Genomic DNA, 19350 nt, shown 5'->3' on the forward strand with positions numbered 1-19350 from the left:
CAATTTTTTTTCAAATTATTCCTCTTTCTAAAACATACTGCAAATATTTACAAGATAAACCATGGCAATCGGTTACAGGGATCTGGGATAATGCTTTCAGTTGAGGTTTAGATCTTCTGGAAGCTTATACTTAGGAAACTACACTGCTTAGGAAGGAAGAGTAGGAAACAAAATGCAGAACCTCTGGAGCAGATCCTTGACTGATCCTTACTATCATTCCTGTGGCTTCATAGGTATTAAACTGATTTTATTGAGTAGAAAATTTAGCACAGCAACATATTTCACTTCCTAATTAGTATACACATTGAGTAAATGCAATCCTATGGTAGCAGAGTTAATGAAATAGCAAGTTCTGATTTGCTTAAATGTGTGTGATTCATATACTATATGTGTGAGAAAGATGGTTATCAGAAGAAATATGCCCACTTAGAGATGCACGAGTGCAAGGCAAATTCTCCATCAAAATCCCATTGAAATACCTTCTTCCCTTGTTACTATGACATACAGACTTTTCAGTTGCTTAGTGCCGTTTTTCTTTGAAAAATACAAAAGCTCTATATATGGTACAATCAGCATTCCATTTTATATCAAATCACACCGCGGCTATTCACCAAATCCAAGTACATAGACCTCTTTTTTACTTTTTTTCGTGTTGTTTTCTTCATAGCGCAGGTCTGTATTCCTGGAGAGAAGTACAACGTGAGGACTTTTAGGCAAACATCATACCCTCAGCAAGAGTACACTCTGTGACCTTGGACATTAGTATGTCTTTACCCCGAAGACCCAGTGTTTGCCTGAAGAATGACGTAGTTTCTCCATTTGTTTGGCTCGAGTGGTGACACCTTTAGCCTTTACACGGACACGGTGAGATGACTGATTTCTCCTCTCACTGAGCAGCACTATCTTCACTGGGTCTCTTCCTCCCTGAGCCCATCTGTTCTAGAGCTGCATGCCAAGGTCAGTGCCTGCAGGACATCTCAACAGCGAACACACTGCCAGGGTTAGCCCTCCATGACAGTCAGTAGAGAAGCCTCTCAGAAAGCTGAGGGACAGCCTGACTGCTTCTGAGGGCCTTGTGCTCATAATGTTTTGTTTCCTTTAATTTTCTTCTCCCTCATCCATCATCCCTTTTTGCTGAAGGATGCCGTGGCACATGACATGGATAGAAAGCTGTTGCTACTTTATAGTGTTTGCTTTATATTCCATTTCTCCCACCCTAGCAGAAAGAGAAACCCAATGGCATATTAAAGTTTCACCATCACAAACATAGAGGTGTCTTGTATGGATTAAAAGTGTTTTTATGGAAATATATTACCTAAGACCCTTTTGGGACTAAGAAGGTGTTATAATGATAGTCTTCTTCAGGTCCCCAATGAAAATCCAAATATGAATCCTGCCATTCCTGATTTGGTTAGAACCTGTCATAGGCAGGAGAGTGCTTGGAAGTGTTTCTTTCCCAGTGCTGTCTGTGATATGGACTGGCTGTCTTTTAGAGAAAAGCTGGGGTAGAGTCTTCATGAAAAAAAAATGTTTTCTGATATTTGGAAAACACTTTAGGTAATCCCATGCAACTCACTTTGCATTCTTAATTCTTTCAGAACTATATATATATATATTTCCATATGGGAAGTGACCAGTTTGTGGCTTTCCATTTCTTCTGAGAGAAAATCGAGCCCTTGTAGCGCTAGGATCACAGGTCCTAGCAGAGATTTTGATCACTGAGGGGGGAAAGAAGTGAGAGAACATTATGGCTGACTTCTTCACTTATTTTAGGAATGGGAGCCTTTTCATGTGGAATGAGTGATCACTCTAGGTAATGTCCCTGTAAGTAAGATTCAGTACTGTTAACATGCAGAACCATGAAACCATCTGCAGAAATTAATAGTGGGATGACATTTAAAAGACACTTACTGGAAAAGAGCAGGTTCTGTCATCATCAGAGCTCTGTAATCATAGTTTGGGGATACACCAAAGATTAAGTTATAGTGGTATCATATCTCCATAGATAGTAAGAGGAATAGGCTTGCATGGTGAGGGGAATGCAGCATACTTACATTCAAACCAAAAACTAACCTTCCCAATAAACAAAATCGTTGCCTGCACTAACGCTTCTACAGCAAAATTAGTGCATTAGCCAAGATGTAAATGTGTTCCATTAAATTGTTTTTTTGAACTCATGGTATTGCCATCTCTTTCAGCTTTCTAGTCACCTAACTTTTTGGGGATTTCTATTGTTTGTTTGTTTGCTCTAGCTTTATTCAGAGTAACATAATGCTGCCATAGGGCCGTGGCTAGCAAGGTGGATGTCTGCTGGCATGAACACCTGTGGTAGAGGTGCCTACAGCTGCTTCAAAAGAGATTGGATTTGTGGCCATGGACAGCAAGACTTTCAAAACTCGCATTGCAATACAGTAAGACTGGGAGACCAGTGGTGGATGGAGACTGGGAGGAGAACTGAAGCCCTGGTGGGAAATGTCTTCAGAGGTATAAGGACATAGGTTGGGAAGATCTGAGGGCTTCAGGAAAACTGGAGGCAGGAGGCAAAGACAGGCATGCAGGTGAGTGTTAAGAGGGTACAGATAACAACTTTGTGACAAGGTGGCTAGGTAATGGACTGAAACATGTGCCCTTTTATAGCATCCTTAGTCAGTTGTGTTGTCACCCTCCACGGATGATGTTAAAACACAAGTGTCTAGCATTTCCTCTCTCACAAATGCAGCGTAACATAAGTGAATTTTATATTTGAATGGCTTGAAGGTTTTGCTAATGTTGATTTTTCAGTCTGAAATTACCAATGCAAAAGTTTACAGAACTATTCAGTACGTTAAAGAATTTTAAAGACCATCAAAATCCATCTTCACAGGTGGCTTGGGTTATTACATGGGTTTTAATTTGTGGTTTTGCTTTCTTGAGTTTGCCTATGCCCAATATGTCATCTGCAAGTATTGGATTTTTGTAGCAAAAGATAATTTAATAGATGTCCTTGTGATATGCCTGTATTATCCTTGCTGTCAAAGGATCTGTCAATTCAGCATTGAGGTTTTAAGTGAAGCATGTTGATAGATGAAGTACTTTAAAGTCCTGGGAAAGCCTGGTTTAATGGAAAGCCTGGTTTAAAGACATCAGGTAAAAAAATTAGAATTGCATACAGTTCTTCAGGTTGCTAATGTGTGTCTACCAGCATCATTCTGATACTGATTTTGCCCTCATATTACCATGCTTTCAAAATTGAAATAATAAGTAAATGTGAAGAGAGAAGAAAGACAAATTTTAGTACCCCTGAGAAAGACACAGAAGAAAGAAATGGATGAAGCAATTTCAGAGATTACATAATTGACCGTCAAGTGAAAAATCAAAAACATAACAAAGTAAAAGCTTTCCTCTGCACTTCAATAAATGACGTGGTATTAATCTTATCAAAACGTGTGTGCATGATCAGGCCTGTGAAAAGATTTGAAATGAGATGGAAAAAACCAACGGGTGGAAAAAAGTTGGAAGAATGTCTGAGCATAATATTCATCCACATGAAAAACACCTGCCTCTGTGTGCCCCAAGTGAGTGCTGCCTGCGTGATGGGGTTAAAGTCTAATCAGGACAGAGTTGGGCAGAGTGGATTCTGCCTCCTCTTCACCTCTCTGCGCCGTGCTGGATGTTTCCTGTTTTCTGTACTCTGCAGTCTTGCTTAACTGTCTCAAAGTCCAGCTTGTTCATCCCTATCTAATCAGAGGTATTGTTTATTAAGTGGTTTGTTTTCCTCATTCACCTCTCCTCCTAACCCCCGATGCAGAGAGCCTGGCCTTTAGCCCCGCTGAGAGAAACCACCTGTATTTCTAGCTCTGCAGTATTCAGCCGTGTCTACAGACACGTGTGCATGGGTGCTGGGCAGGACTGGCGTGAGCCCACATGTGCACTGAGAAGATTGCACAGGGAGGGTCTGCTCGCTCTTCAGTCTTCTGGCTTAAAACCGGGCTGCAGCAAACACCATGACTCGGAGTGAAATACAGGCGAGCACGTATGGCGATTATTATCAAAACACAAATGTTTGTAATGATTCCAGTGCTGCTGACAGCAAAGGAGGATACAACTTCAAATCAGGCTGTCAGTGGTGACATTTCTGGACTGTGCAAAATAGCTGCTGCATCTCTTCTTCCACTTGTAAAGCACAGGATGTGAATAAAAATGTAGTAATGACACTGGTCTCTGTGCCTTTCTGCTGACATTTTGTTTTTTAAAAGAAAGTAGGTAAATAACTGGCTGCTAGAGTGGGACACTTACCTGTTTATTAACAGTTCATCTAAGTGGCACATAGTCCACAAAAAGCACACTTAAATGTGCTGCTTGATGATGTTGATACAAAGTTTGCAAAATACAGCAAGTACACCAGATGTCTGAAGTGGACTTATATGCTGAAAAGCCCATTAGAATTAATTGTGGTTTCTACAGTGCAGGAGGCACATTGCGCACCATGACTGAAATTAAACGAGAAAATGGGCCCTGAAAAATGCATAGCTGGCCAGAGGCTCAGTAACAGTGCAAGAAAATACAACACTATTGTTCTTCATCCACACTTAAGAATCATGAGTAGCTACACAGCTGGGAATGTGGCTTTCATAGCTTTCCCTGCAGGACAAAGCCTTGGAAATGGACCTTCCTGTCTCTTTGCCTGGAGATGCACGAATAAACTGACTGGTGGGGAGAACTGAAAGCATGAGCTGTCAGGACAGGAGGCGGTTTGGGGAAATGGAGAGACACATGAAGCAAAGAAGCACAGACAACAGAGTGCCTATCTCCATATGCAGTTTTGGCAGATGTATGTTATACTGAAAATTATTCAGAACCATATGCTGCACCCTAGCATCTGCTGAATTTGGATACAACATCTATAAAGCTGGTGTGGAAATACATGAAAAGAAATTCAACTGCTCAAGAGAAACTGCCAGTGCATTTGTAACTACAGTTGCTCCCACACAAAATTCCCTTTTTTATTTTGTGAAATATGTAGCCTTACTATACAAAATTAAACCAAAAGTTAAACACCAACACTTCAAGTTTGGTTTTATCTCAGGTCCTTAGATTTTATCTCAGATTCCCCCAGTACTTGATTGGAGAAGGGCATGAGCAACCTGGTGTAGATCAAGATCTCTTGAGTAGGGAGCTGGACCAGAGACCTTCAGAGGTCCTTTTCAACCTGAATTATCCTAGGATTCAGGGACAAGTTATTATGTCTGTGCATATGCATGAATTGGTCAAACAGAGAAGTATCTTTCTTCCATCAAATACAGCAAGAAAGGAGATGGACCTGCCAGTCAGGAAAACCAACAGTGACATAGAGAAAGAAGAGACAATGGAGTTTTAAGAGAAACATTGTTTATTTTGTAGAAAGTTTGCTTGCAAATATCTTTAGAAAAAAACTCTAGATTTCAAACAAAAACACCCTGCATCCAGATATACTGCTCTTGAAATATCCAATCTGGCTATTCACAATTCCTCACAACTTAGAGGAAGTATTTTTCCTTCTCTCTTCAATTTAGTGCCTTCTCAGTAAAATTTTGGTATCTGTTACAGTTAGAAAATCTGCTTGGGCTTCTAGTGTAAGAAAGACCTATCAATTTATACTTTATTTTCTGCCTGGAATCATGCTTATGTTGGATATGCTTTGGAAACAGAGGTAGTTTTTTGTTTAATTGAATAATTTTCCCTGCGTTTTGAGTACTGCTGTCTGTCCTGTCAAGCAAGAATCCTCTTGTGCAAACAATAGCTGCTGCATTGAAAAATAGTCTCAGAATTTTCAGCCTGATTTTTTTTGAATGTAAGAACAATCTCAAGGCTGTGTTTCAAGGAGTTTATGCTAGCCATGAACCCTTGAACTTAACATAGCGTGAGATATGGTAGCTCAGCTCCACTCTCTTAATGCTAAAGAGAGGTAAAAGATTTGTGTGTTTGAAACTGCATGTGTAGCCAAAATTGAATTTGTAGCCCAAACGGTGGAACAAAACCACATTAATAACTAACCACCCATTTTTGTTCCAAGGGCAAAGTATAATTCTCTGGCTTGTCATTTTTAATAAAACGTGTAGCAAAGAAAACATTAACAAAAAACTATATATACACTTTGCAGAGTTCAGAAGCAGCAGAGAGCATGTTTGTCCGAGCTGTCACCATGTCATGGTGGGCACTAAGTACCTGAATGACTCGGAAGAATCTCCCAGCTGGCTCAGTGAGAAGACCCACCTCTGTTTTAAAGGTGAATTGAGTACTTAAGGTAATAACTTCAGAAAGACCAGAAAACTCTGTTAGCCCATTCCTTGCAGAAGGGGTCTCTTTCCTGATGATAGGCTTATCAGGAACTCCCTCATTGTCAAGGTAAAGCTGTAGCCCCTCTAAATGTTGTTTGCAAATGTTTTTCCTAGCCAACTTCCCATGGCTCTTTTGCCCTGAAAATTGTTTCCTAATTTAGAAGGGATGCTTCAAGTTCATGTTCTCAATTTTCAGATTTGAGGCTCAGTGAAATTATTGACTTCTGGAGGACAGATTATGTATTACTGGAAAAAAATAAATAAATAAAAAATAAAATAAAAAAATAACATGAAGACAAACAGATTAATCATTTCCCACATCAAAACATTTATTAACTCCATATGGTCACTTGGTTTCTGTTCTAATGTTCCTTTCTTCCTTTTCCTTCCCTCCTTTTTCCTTTCCCTATCCCACTTACTGTACCTTACTGTGAGATTTTCACTGTGATAACAAGTGGGCCCTCACAAAAAAAAACAGGGCATTGTTCTGGATTTGTACAGTACAAAGATAAAAAAAGAGTGAAGACAAAGCACAGCACATTGAAACATTCACAGCTGAAGGAGCATAAGCAAACAACTTGTATTTGCAGGTGCAGGCACTTAGTGGAATAAATAGACAGTGACACTCAAATCCTGCCATCAAATCCTGCCATGTTATCAAGAAGCCTGAGAACAGGTTTGCCCACCTGCCGCTGGTGGTTGTGTGACCGCTTTGATATCTTTGGGGTTTTCAGTGCATAAAGATTAATGGCTTAGTTCTGCCTGTGCAATTTTTCCTTCGCCTTCTGACAGAAGAAATGTTTTGTCGTTGGAATGACATGAAATCCACAAGCAACCCTTACTCCCATCTGATTTCCAAAGATGTCATCAAAGTGTCCCAGCTGATCTAGTGAGACAGCAAAGTTCACGTGCCTGAGCATGCACTGCTCAGGGCGGTGAGGCTGTTCCTCACTGGCTAGCTTGCATTATGCACGTGTTTTGTGTGCTCAGCACCCATCGTGGACTGACGGCTGGAGGTCTGCAAATATTTTCTTTAGTTTCATCTTTCAGGAGCTGTATGCCTTTCCAACCTGCAACGAGACTTGTTAAAAGCTAAAGGCTTAACTCACCCAGAAGAGACTGGGGGAAGTAAAATTCAAAGTAGAGCTCTTCGTTCACCAAAAATAAAGAAACAAACAATACTTAACACAAATAATCCCATCAAAACTCCGTGAAAATATTGTACTTGGTTCCTTCTGAATCTAGGAAGATGGTTTCAAATATAGTTCAACTGAACTCCACCAGGAAGTGAATTTGATTCAAAGCTCACTGAAGTCCAGGTGTGTTATTTTCAGACAGAAACATTTAAGTGAGAGTTTTGGTCTTTTATGAGATTTCTGCCACCCCCACAGTTTTATATTTAACTGTGGTCACAGCTGGGGTACAAAATACCCATCCTGAATGCCCAACAACCACAGTAAGTTAGTGGGTTGGTGTAAGAGTGGCACCCTGATCCATTGTGGTACTGTTGCTTGGTTTTAGGAGCAGCCAGCTTTGCTGCTTATGGACATTTTGTTTGTTGCCAGGAACAGTGAACGAACCATTTGAGCAGAGCTGGGAATTATAGCTCCAAAATGAAATAAAGGATCCTGCACCGTGGCAGCTGATGTAATCTCCCCTTTGACTTTGTGCTGATAGGAAGTCAAGGTAAATTCATGTTGAATGTCTAAGTCCAATCAGCAACTGATAAGGCCTCTTTTAATGACCTGGATCCACTACAGCTAGCGGTGATACCAAGCAACATGTCAGTCACCCTGTATTATTTATAACATCTGGAAATGTATCCATGAGAGTGTGCATTTGTGACTAATGGCTATCATTACATTTTCCTATTCCTACTGTCAGAGTTGACCTTTAACGAAGAAGCAGAGACTTAAGCTTTCAGGAGCCTCTGTTCCAAGAAAAAGGAGTGGGAATGGTGGAGGTACGGACAGGATCTGTAGGGTGAGACAGTAAGAAATAGAGGCTTAGTAAAACTTCTGGAATCTACGTGAAATTTCAGGGAAAGTTCTCATTATAACCATGCTACCTCTGAAAGGTCTGCTCAAAAACCCAGCTTTGAAGCAGAAAGGTCACACATTGGACCTTAGTGAGGATGGACAAATAAAGGCTCTTCCTCCTCACTAGGTTGAATTTGAAACATTCACTTTGTCCAACATTGCTGCTGCCCTAAATTGAAGATTTCTGTCACCAGTGGAGAGTATGCAGTATAGTTGTTTATACTGTTGTGAGAGCTTTTTACTAAGAATGATGGAGAGCAGATAATCCACACTCTCAGCTGAAAGCCTCTACTTCCCTCCCCAAGGTGTACGGTGATTAGTTCAAAGTATGTATTAAATAAGGTCCCCGTGTACATGATTTTTTTTTTTTTTTTTTTTTTTTTGTGCAATAGAGGTGTTCTTTGGCCACTTGGAGACACTTGATGTTTGTCGTGAGTGGCACAGCATCTGAGCTTGCACGGCACCTCTCAGCCCAGAGGCAAGGCTCTTGGGGCTTTGTGTCACAACAGGCATGAACCCATCACAGCAGTTTGGGGTTGTCGTTTAGCCGAAGGCTGGAATACATTCCCACGTGCCGGACCAGATTGGGTTCCACCACATAGGCATTCTCCCCCTTCATGCTCAGCAGCGAGTAGAGGGCGATGTCCTTCGCAAAACCCTGTCGGCAGTGCAGCCCCTTCAGGTAACCTAAGGCACGTTGGGCAGAAGGAGCAGAGAAGAGCATGGCAGGCGTGCAGCACTCGGTGACAGGCACGACATTATACAGCGTGGGGGCCAGCCGACGCAGCTCCAGCAAGTAGTGCCGTCCCACCAGCTCTGACAAAGCCATGCTGTACAAAGCAAAGAACAAGACGATGGGCCAGCTCAGGCCTGGGCGACCAGTTGCCCAGGAGTACCCGCAGTTCAGCACAGGCCCCAGAAACATGCCCAGGCCCAGCCACTCCAGGATTCGCATGGGCTCAGGGTTGACATAGTGCTGAAGCCTCTCAGGATGGTAGAGCTTGAAGTAGAGTGCATCTCTGAGGTACGGTTTGGAGAATCGGGTCAACAAGAGGTGCTGCAAGACTGGGAATATCTCGTCCTCTGGCACAGCGTCATCTTCCACTACCAGGACGTATTCTGGGTTATACGCCAAGAGCGACTGCTCAAGGCAGAAGACATAGTCCTGCTTCTCCTTCTCAAACTGGTTCAGTGCAGGGTCAGGGTCCTCCCCAGTTCTGTCACGACTGACCATTGGAAAGAAGCTGCTCAGCAGCCTGACGTCCTGGTGGCGGCTGGGGTCTGACTCCACGTTACAGAGGAGGACACGGTGGTGCTGGCAGCGTGCACCACATTGCTGGAGGAGGTGGTGGAAGCGGGAGGCCACCTGCAAGACATAGTGGAAATCATTCCTCCTCTGCACAGTGATAATGGTGACCAGCAACAAGGGCCGGAAGGTCTCGCTGGCAGAGGTCTTGGAGATGTTTGATATCTGCAGCTTCTCAAAGTAATGGAGGGCAGCCTGGCCCTCCTGCTGGTTCTGCTTCAGGAACTCCTGGCTCATGGGATTCAGGTGCCAGCGCCGCAAATAAAAATAGGAGTGGAGGAGCCGGTGGCAAATCAAAGGAGCCAGCACACCGAATGTCACTACAGTCAGCGTGAGGAGGTGGACGAAAGGGCTGGACCAGCGGCACCACCTCCCATAGAGCTGCCAGGCATGGTGTAACATTGCTGCTGCAGAAGGGGGGCACTCCTGCTCTATTCATGCCCTCTCCCCTTCACGTCCACTGCCTCTTCTCTGGATTGCAAAACATCACTGCAGCAGTGGCTGACAAAGTTTTTCTTCCTAGAGAGGAAGAAAAAAGGTGGTTAGTGAAATAGGAACAGTCAGAGTGGGAAGACCATGAGTCAAGAAAATGGAAAGCTGAGGCTAGTCAGCGAGTAGGCCAAAAGAAAAGACTGCTGAGGAGTCCTTTGCGCTGGGGGCATCACAAAAATGTTGCAGAAGGCCGAGGAAATATGAGCCAAACTTGGTTACCTGCAATGTGCCCCACAGCCTTTTCAGCACATTGGAGCTCCAGCCTGAGTTAGCTGAGATAGGACTTTGCTGTGTTTGTTACTGTGCTTGAAATGTATAACAAACAGGCAACAGGGGTGCAGGAGGTTTGGACAAGGAAATCCTTTTCTGTTAAAGACAAAGAACTTCATGTTAAAAACAGAGATACCCTTCTTTGGTCACAGTGACACAGTAAAATTTGGGTCACAGCCAATAACCAAAGCCAGATCTCTGGTATCTCTGCCTAGCACACATTTGAAAGACAAACTTTTACCTCTGTGGAGTGACACATGCTTCCCTTCTGTCGCTCACACCCTTCCAAAAGCGTGCATGTGTTTATACTTTACTCCACAGAGTGTGAAGTTAGATAACAAACATACCAATTTACTTCACTACAGGCATGTGTACACTAGGTGTAATGTGTCTCAGATGTCTCCTCCTGCCTAGACCCTGTGAAATACATGGTAGCAGGATTAACAACTTGCAATTGAGCCATTTACTCATATTTATAACTTAAAAGCTTATGCCTTTCATTTGAATCTGCAGCATTTGTATATGTTTATATGCACATATGCGCACACACTTCAAGCAAGCACCCACCTTCACAGAAATGAGATTTTGCCATTTCTGCTTTTCTGTTCTGCTTCCTTGGGCTGCTATGGACAACTAACTGCCAGGCTTACAAAAAAAAACTGTGGCATTTAGGCTGTTCATATAAATTATCTTGATCCAGTAATTTCCCTTTTTAATCTGCCGTTTGCCTTTCCTTTTTATTTTCCACTCCCTCCCCTTATGAAATGAGTTATTCATGCTCCCCAGAAGACTGACTCCGTCCCCCATTCAGTGGAGAGTTTCTCCCATTTTTAACCTTCTGCCTTCACGAAGTTCTAACCATTAAATGGTGCTCCCAGACCAAAATGTTACCCTTTTTCCTTCTATCCTGTTTTCTGAAGCATCCTGAGGAATGATGTGTGGATGGAAAGAAATCAGTGCCATGACATTTCTACTCTATCTCAGAAAAAAGGGCCACCACATAGAATCACAGAATCATAGAATATCCCAACTTGGAAGGGACCCATAAGGATCATCGAGTCCAACTCCTGGCATCACACAGGTCTGCCCAAAAATTCAAGCCATATGACTAGGTGCATAGTCCAAACGCTTCTTAAGGAAGGAATGACTCAGAACAGTACATGGTGTCTGAATCTGGGACTACTTCAGAACTGCTTTCATTACTGGAATCACAGATTTGGCACATTCACTATTAAGAGAACTACTTCCTATTGCTCTATGGCAACCTGGTGATCTTATATCAAAGGCCTTTTACTAAGATTAATGGATAATATATGAGATTTACTCTAAATCTTTGTCAGAGACCAGCTCCTTCATACTGTGACACTTTAAATAGTTGATGGATAGATTGTGACATCAGTGTTGTGCTATCTCATGAGTCATGAAAACACAAGATTTCAAAGATTCGTGTGAGTAAAGATACCAAATAAGAAATCTGCACATCGATGCATGGGAAACTACAGTTGTATTCCCATAGGGTGATTTTTTTTTTTCTTCCTGATTACACAATCCTGTTTCATACACAGTGTATTGTATCGCACCAGTGGACCTTGTAAAGGCCTTAAAGGTGATGGTTGCATTTCAGCCACTGGATCCAAGCCATCATGATCCACAGTATGCAAACCTGAAATCCATCAGATGTAAAATCTCACATTTAAATTCACTAATTCATCCAAAACCCAGGGCTGTTCCTGTTCTCTTTTTCTGCTAACCAATAGCAAATGCTAAGGGAACACACAACTACAAGTCCCAACTCACACTGGCACACTTTTAAGCCTCCTCGTGATGTAAGCAGTAATGTTGGCACTGTGACTAAGTCAGGCTCCAAATGTGAAAGTGAGGACCACGGTGGGAAAATACAAAGGAGATGAAGAAGAGCTAAAAGATAGTTTAGTTCCCAGGTGGTAAAGAAACTGACTTTTCATCTGCCAGCTCTGCCAGCGATCTGCGCTATGGGAGCTGTGAGCCTGTGGTGAGCTCTGTGAGTTCTGGGATATACATTCGTTCATTAATAACCCTCACCCAAGCAGGAGCCCTCTTTTTTTTTTTTTTTTTTTTTTTTTTCCTCACACAAAAAAGAGGATCTTGCATCCTCACTGCAGCACTGGGAGCAGCTGCCTGAGCTCCACAGGCTTCAGCCTCTCCTATGAACCACTGAGCAACTCGCCTGGGGTCCTGCTCCTCCACAGCTGCCCCAGGGGCGGGATCAGTGGCAGCACAGAATGGTGCTGGCCAGGGGCCGGGGGGCTCCCCAAATCTGCTGCCCCAGCTGGTCCTCCCCCAGCCCTGAGACTCCCCCTGCCTGGCTCCGGGCTCCTGACACAAGGTGAAGCAGCCAGGCACTTTGCTGGGTTGTCCCTATTCATCAGCCTTCCCAGCTGAATCTGGCTTTGCTTCGCCTCCACAGTAACAAAATTCACAATCTTCCTAAGGGACTTGCACTGGTTTTGCAACCTGAGGAAAGCAACCATCTAACAAGCACTTGTGCCTCTCCTCCAAACTTCCTCTGCCGCCTAGGCTGCTAGCATGCACACCAGCTGCCATGCCAAATGGCAGCTGACCTCCAGAGGAACAGGGTGCTTTCACTGGGTAGCAGAATGGCCAAGTAGGCTAACGATGGCCAAGACCATATTAAGACAGGCTGAATACTCTAGTTCATGCAAAAAAATGTGATGAAAGATTTAGAAAAGAAGGGGGACACTGCATTGGCCTCCTCTCCACTTCTTGGCTGTAACACTGGGAACCAGGAGCTCCAGGTTGAGAAAACAAACTCTTGCTTTCACAGAGATAACATTTGATCTTACATGCAGGACTTGAGACCAGAGTTTCTCATCAGGCTGTTTTCTAACCACTAGGATGGTTCCGGGTTTACCAAAGCTATTCTGTTTTCAGAAGCTGTCAGTTCTGTCACTTCCTTTCTTTTCACCATTTTACAGGGCTTGTTCTTTTTCAAGTGGCATTTCAGACATCAAAATGAGGTGTGAGATGAAAAGAAAAAAATTGGAATGGGGTTTCACAGTGTTTTAAAAACAAACTGCATGACTCACGAATAGTTACTTCACAGCCATGTGAATGCTTGCAGGGGAAGACATTTTTATACCTGCTCTGTGTAGAACTGAGCCATCATTTACAGCTGCGGTGATACAAAGCTTTGGGTTTTTTTATTGTGTTTTTTTTTTGTTTGTTTGTTTGTTTGTTTGTTTGTTTCTTTATTTAGATCCTGATGATGCAGATTCCCTCCAGCAACACCTGATTCATGTCAAAAATCTACAGCCCATCTTCATTAGCCTTCTAATTACTTGGCTGAATTGTACTGCTCAGGGAAATGCTACCTTTGCATACACTGAGGAAAAGTAGAAAAATGCTCAATTTCCTCTTTGGGACACAGAATACTGTCACGTGTTCTGGTGATTTAAAAGAGAAAGCTGATTTTCTGCCTACTCCAAACTCCTCTTCAAGGTGTCCTGAGGGCAGGTATTCCTGGAACAAAGCCTCCCACGTGTCTCAGAGCTGAGAAATTCTAGGAGGCTCCTGGATTGCTGAGGCAAGAGAGGGCATCTCCGTCCTCTGCTGCCTCCTCTGTGAGATAAGGCCATAATTACTCCTGCATGATTACATCTTAAATGATCCTTTGCCTAAACGATTATTGTCAATGGAAAAAAACAGGGCTTTTCTAACATACGGAGCAGCTGTAATGAAATCACGCTCTCTGATGCCACGGCGTCCTTGCCATGTGAAACAGGGACAGTAACGTTGTTTGTGGTTCAAGTCCCCACCTTGGCCACTGTGGTAGTAGGAGCAGTGCCCATACAAAGCTGTAGCTTTGGTTTTTGTGTTCTTCCCATGGAGGCATCCCCAGATGAAACCTTTGAGCAAAAAAACGCCTCTATTCCCCAGCCTCCCTGCACCCTCTCTAACCAAGACTCTATCGATTGACTTCCTATGGCAGAGACAAGAGCTTTGTCTTGAGGATGGCATTGTTAGTGCACCAGCAAACAGTCCCACTTGAATCTGAGGGAAGCTGATTCAAGCTCTGCAAAGTCATAAAGAGCCACAGAAATCTCCTTCTGCTTCATACATTCATGCTGTCAGCTCACAATGCTGTATGGATACTCGCATCTTCTGAAAAGAAAGGTCCCTACCACCAGCTGATCCGTATCGCTGGACCAGATGGCCAGCTTTTCTCATCTGCAATTCATCATGCAACAGTTCTTTCCCTGTTTTCTGACAGTTTTCAGTAAGTCAGTTGCCAGATAATGTTTCTTCAATGTGTTCAGGCTTGCATTGAAAACAGCAGTGTCAAGTAGAAGCCAAGTGTTTGCAGATCTGACCATTGTATTTAAATACAAAACTGGGAGCTGGGCTCCCTAGAAATTACAAACCAACTTGGCCAGAGCTGTGCTACTGAAAACATTAGCAGAATGCTAATGGAAGGAACTCAGCAGTTGTTCTTAGTATTTATTGGCAGGTACCAAATATATCTCTTATGTCTTCTATCAAGCACTGCTTAAGGCAGTTGCCATAATGTTGTTTGTAGACAAACGTAGAGCGTGCTAGTGCCAACAGTTGGCCAGAATGGCTAATAGCCAGTAAAAAAACCACAAATTTATAATGAAGCGGCCGTTTGCTGTGGAAGTCATTAAAGGTTCTGCTTGCATTTCTTCTTTAACACAATGGTTGTCAAATAAGCCAGGCTGTTTCATTAAGCTTTCATCCTTGCTATGGCAAAGAGCATGCTTACTGGTGATACATGTGACTTCTCTGTTCTCTCTGAAAACTTTTTTTTGTTTGTTTTAATCCATGCAGGAGTTATATGGCATGAGAGGTAGAAATCAAGGGCACAGCAGTCTTTTCTGACCTGCCATTCCCCAGAGCCTGCCAAAGAACAGTAAAACTTGTTTGGTCCAAAAAGCTGGAATTATTAAGTATATAAATTATTATTAAATAATCTATTATTATATTGTATTATTATTATAAATTATTAATTATATATATATTCTGATCTACAGGCAGTGGTTTGTAACTCTATGCTGTTGATAAACCTCAAAAACTCTGGAATTCTGTCTTGAAGGTATGTTTACTGATCAGCTGGCTAGCTCTTCTCTACTAATTGTAGTTATCTTCACATGTTCAGAAATCCCTGGAAGTCCAGGGACTTCAGTTGAGAAGCAACTGAACTACAGGATGAGGTATATGTGTGTGGCAGCTGGAAAACACTTTCTCCATACTCCTTGAATTAAGATAGTAAAACTGTGGAACATCAGTGAACCAGGCTATGAACTGAATGTATTTTAATTAACTATTTCCCCAGCTCTTCTCTTCCTTCTTAGTTACATTAATTTTCCTTTGCCATACAAAGCTGAAGAGTGCCCATTTTCAACACCTGCTGACTTTCAGCTGGCCACCTTGGTGCTGTGCAAAGTCACGGGAAAGAAATGTATTCCCCGGTTGCTATTGAGCAGCAACATCAGTCAATACTAAGAGCAAGTGGGAGTGAAAAGCAGCCTGGAGAAGTGAGTTCTGCAAAATAATAGCTTCACACAGAGGCTTAAGGCAAGAGGTTTTGTGAGGAACTGTATTTTAGAAGATGGCACCAAACTTTCCTGTGGCTTTAAAATTAATTATGCAATCTATGTCCATCTAAATTTACGTTTTCTTCTGTGACAGAGGTAAAACAAAATGAAACAAAACAAACAAACAAACCCCCCACATTGTTAAAGGATTTGATAATCTGCATAAAAACTGTTGCGTTTTGTCACAGGGACCTGCCTGGCGCCCTCCAAAATCCGAGAAATGGCTTTTGGTTTCAGCCCACTTGTGCTTTATCAGAAAATTTACACTCCTACTTGTTAAAAAAGAAATGGTATCGAACAAAGCTGCTGCTAATAACAACACCAGCTACTACCTTTTGCTATCAGTTCTTGGAATCTCAAAGCTAAATATTATTTGAGTACCAAAGGTGCTACAAGTATTTTTAATTTTAACTCGTTGTATGTCACAGTCTTTTATTAAAATGAGACCAGGGCCTCTGCACGCAAGATACTGAACACAAATACAACAAGAGTCAATTTCTACCATAGTGGATCCTCAGCCTACACATATAAAAGGCAAGAGGGAATCTGTTTTTCCCAGAAATGTAAGAGATCAGTCTGGTTTTGTTGTTGCACACAAATGGTATTTTATATTTTAATCATGTTGGTAACCCACACAGGTAAACTATCTAAGATAACTATTAAAAAAGCAGCCACTAAATATGGCATTCTGAAGTAACAGCAGCTCCTTGCAAATGAAAACAACCTGAACAGATCAGCAAGGAGAATTCTCAGTCCTGGAGAAGTCTGTCCAGAAGGAGCAGGAATGAGATATCCCACCACAGCCACTGGGGAATAGCTCATCCCCCACAGCTTTTCTGTGCAATTTCTATGCACAGTTGCACCCCTGGGGCTTGCTAGGAAACCAGCCACATTTCACAGTGCCTGGAAGAGCCGGTTAGATGGATAGACAGATCCCCGATACCTGGGATTTGGGCAGGGCTGTGGATGTGGGTGTATGGACACAGACGGGGGGGGGAAAGAAAATCAAATGGATGTGGCGGTGGCTGCACCACTCAGAGAACGCTTCAGCTTTGCTGTTCTTCATTTATGACTGCAAAGAATAAAAACCCGGTAATAAGGAAATGTGAGACTACTTCTGCGTGCAAAGGCCTTTGCTGATAAGGCTGCAGGTTTCCTGTTGGGACACATCTGTGTAACAATGAAAATGCAAAACTGTACCAGGTGACTACCACGACATTTTGATTCTGACTGGTGTTTGAAAGCAAAACTGTTTAGTCATTCTGATAAACATCACTTCTCTTTTCAGGAAGACATCATCTACTAATGTTAAAAATACTACAGCCTTTTCCTCTGTATTCACTTGACACCGAGGGATTTGGCATTTTTCCCCTCCTCTCCCCATGTATAAACCAGGCTGCTTTTCCTGAAAGGCACGCTAAGGGTGATGTCCCGGTTCTGGAAAAGCGCTGTTTCTGATCGCCACAGGAAGAAAATGGGCTAAATACAGAAGCTGGAAAATATTCTGTTATATAATTAGCACTGCCCTTGTTGGGCTGGCCAGAAAGCAGCACATTTCACACGGGCAGCAGGGTAGTTCTGGTTTTCGTGCTTGCTGAACCTGGTGTGTCTTTACGGCAGCCATTGGGTGTACGTGAAGCAGTTTTCTCAGCAGCTGCATGAGATCAAGCAAGCCTGTGAACCTGCAGTTCACACCGGTGTGACTTCACGTTTTGCTGCACCGCCAGCTCGACTGCACATTTCTTCCAAAACCTATGCTTTTAGGTGCCCATGGCTTCAGCCCTTAAGTTTTCCTAGCTGCCCCCCTTCCCTGCAGGGAGAGCTGCCAGGTAGCAGCACAAGGTGACCCGCAAAGCACTGGGATTACCGCAGTTACCTTACTGGGATGGTCACAGCGGAGGGGGCGTTGGATAAGCGGAGCTGAGCCCCCCCCCCCCCAGCTCCCTGCCAAAACGCACCGACGGCACCCCAGCGCGCCCCGTCCCGCCCCCCCCTCGCCCTGATTGTTGCCCCAAAATAAACTTAATGCCGAGGGCTCCTTTAGCTGACACCCACCACAGGAAGGAAGCTGGCTGTTTTTTTTTTTTTCTTGTTGTTTCCGTAACACGGTGCCGGTTTTTGGTGCCTCCCACCCCCCACTCTTTCCCTGGGGGGGGAAGGACACTTTTCAGGGGGTCTCCGGCCACCCCGAGCCCTCCCCTCCGGCCGCGCATCCCCCTGCGCGCTGCCCCCGGGATGCGCGGCACTTGCGCGGGGCGACACCTCCGCGACACCCCCCCCCCCACACCCGCTCTCCAGCAGCAAAAGGCATCGTGACGAGGACCGACCAATTAATTAATTCATTAATTACCCTGCCCCCGCCCGGGGCAGCCGTCCGGCCCCGCTCCCCGCCGCTCCGCTTGTTGCTCACTTCGCTCCCGCAATTTTTCTTTCTTTCTTTCTTTCTTTCTTTTTTTTTTTTTTTTTTTTTTTATTCCTTCCTGCCTCTTCTCCTCCCTCTCGGGCAAGTGAGGGTGGGATTAAAGGCATCTGAGCCCAAACATGTGACTGCGCCGGCACAGAGATGCTCGGAAAGAGGGGAAGGACGGCAGTGGGGGCGAAGCGAAGCGGCGAGGCAAGGCGTGTGAACGGAAAGCCGAAGTGCCCGGGGAGGGGGAAGGGGGAGCTGCCCCGCGGCGGGGGTCCCCTCCTCCTGCTGCTCTCGCAAGGAGAGGGGAAATAAATGTTACCCTGGCCGCTGCCGGAGCTGCGTCGTCCTCTGCGGCTGCCCAAACCCTGCCCGGAGCCCTGCCCCGGGGAGCTGGGTGCGGAGCTCGGACCCCGCCTCTGCGGCACGGCCGCCGCCCGTGCGGCGCAGCCCCGGTCCCCATCTCGGTTCCTCCTCGTTCTTCGAGTCCCCCGGCCCCTCGCCCAGGCTTTTGGCCGAGTCAGGCTGCCGGGCTTCGAGGGAGAGAGGAGAAAAAAGGAGAAAAAATAAAATAAAATAAAAAAATGGATGGGAGAGGAGGCAGCATGGCATCGCGCCCCGCTTCTCCTCGCAGTCCTGTTGTGCACAGCCTTCACACTGTGCCCGTGATGCTGGAAATAGCTGCAGATGCCTCAAACGTGCCACCGAGGAAGTTTTCTGTCCTTCACTGTAATATTGGCTCCCCAGTTAAGCACAGCTTGCATTTTGCTGGAGCTCAGTCCTCTGGTTGGATGCTTCTAGCGTGATGTACTTTTTTGTTAGTTTTATTTAATTAATCAGCTTATTATCGTTCCCCCTAATGAGCAGTTTGGTTAGGGGTGCCTATGGGCCTCACTTCATATGGCTGGCAAAAGCTGAAAGGCTTTTT

General features: G+C 44.1%; 1 protein-coding gene and 1 long non-coding RNA gene across 4 annotated transcripts; one reads left to right on the forward strand and one right to left on the reverse strand.

Moving 5' to 3' along the window:
- Positions 1–29: 29 nt before the first annotated feature.
- On the forward strand, positions 30–4174 carry LOC309889904. The gene is made up of 3 exons (XR_014319336.1): positions 30–233; positions 668–957; positions 2253–4174. It is a non-coding gene; the product is annotated as an uncharacterized lncRNA (long non-coding RNA).
- Positions 4175–5410: 1236 nt separating this feature from the next.
- Positions 5411–18862, reverse strand: PGAP4 (post-GPI attachment to proteins GalNAc transferase 4). Of its 3 annotated transcripts, XM_082783093.1 has the most exons (3): positions 18366–18685; positions 10353–10499; positions 5411–10160 (listed from the first exon to the last, which is right to left on the reverse strand). In XM_082783093.1, exon 3 carries the CDS (start codon positions 10041–10043, stop codon positions 8856–8858), a length of 1188 nt encoding a protein of 395 aa, XP_082639219.1. In that variant the 5' UTR covers positions 10044–10160; positions 10353–10499; positions 18366–18685; the 3' UTR covers positions 5411–8855. The 3 variants fall into 3 exon arrangements, with proteins under 3 accessions (XP_082639219.1, XP_082639220.1, XP_082639221.1); XM_082783094.1 differs by lacking the exons at positions 10353–10499; positions 18366–18685 and adding an exon at positions 18745–18862; XM_082783095.1 differs by lacking the exon at positions 10353–10499.
- Positions 18863–19350: the final 488 nt, after the last annotated feature.

Source organism: Aythya marila, assembly GCF_965140915.1.
Source record: "Aythya marila genome assembly, chromosome: Z".
NCBI lineage: Eukaryota > Metazoa > Chordata > Aves > Anseriformes > Anatidae > Aythya > Aythya marila.

Excerpts from the sequence above, each read along its gene's own strand:
- PGAP4 (XM_082783094.1), bottom strand. The coding sequence starts at position 10,043 with ATGTTACACCATGCCTGGCAGCTCTATGGGAGGTGGTGCCGCTGGTCC.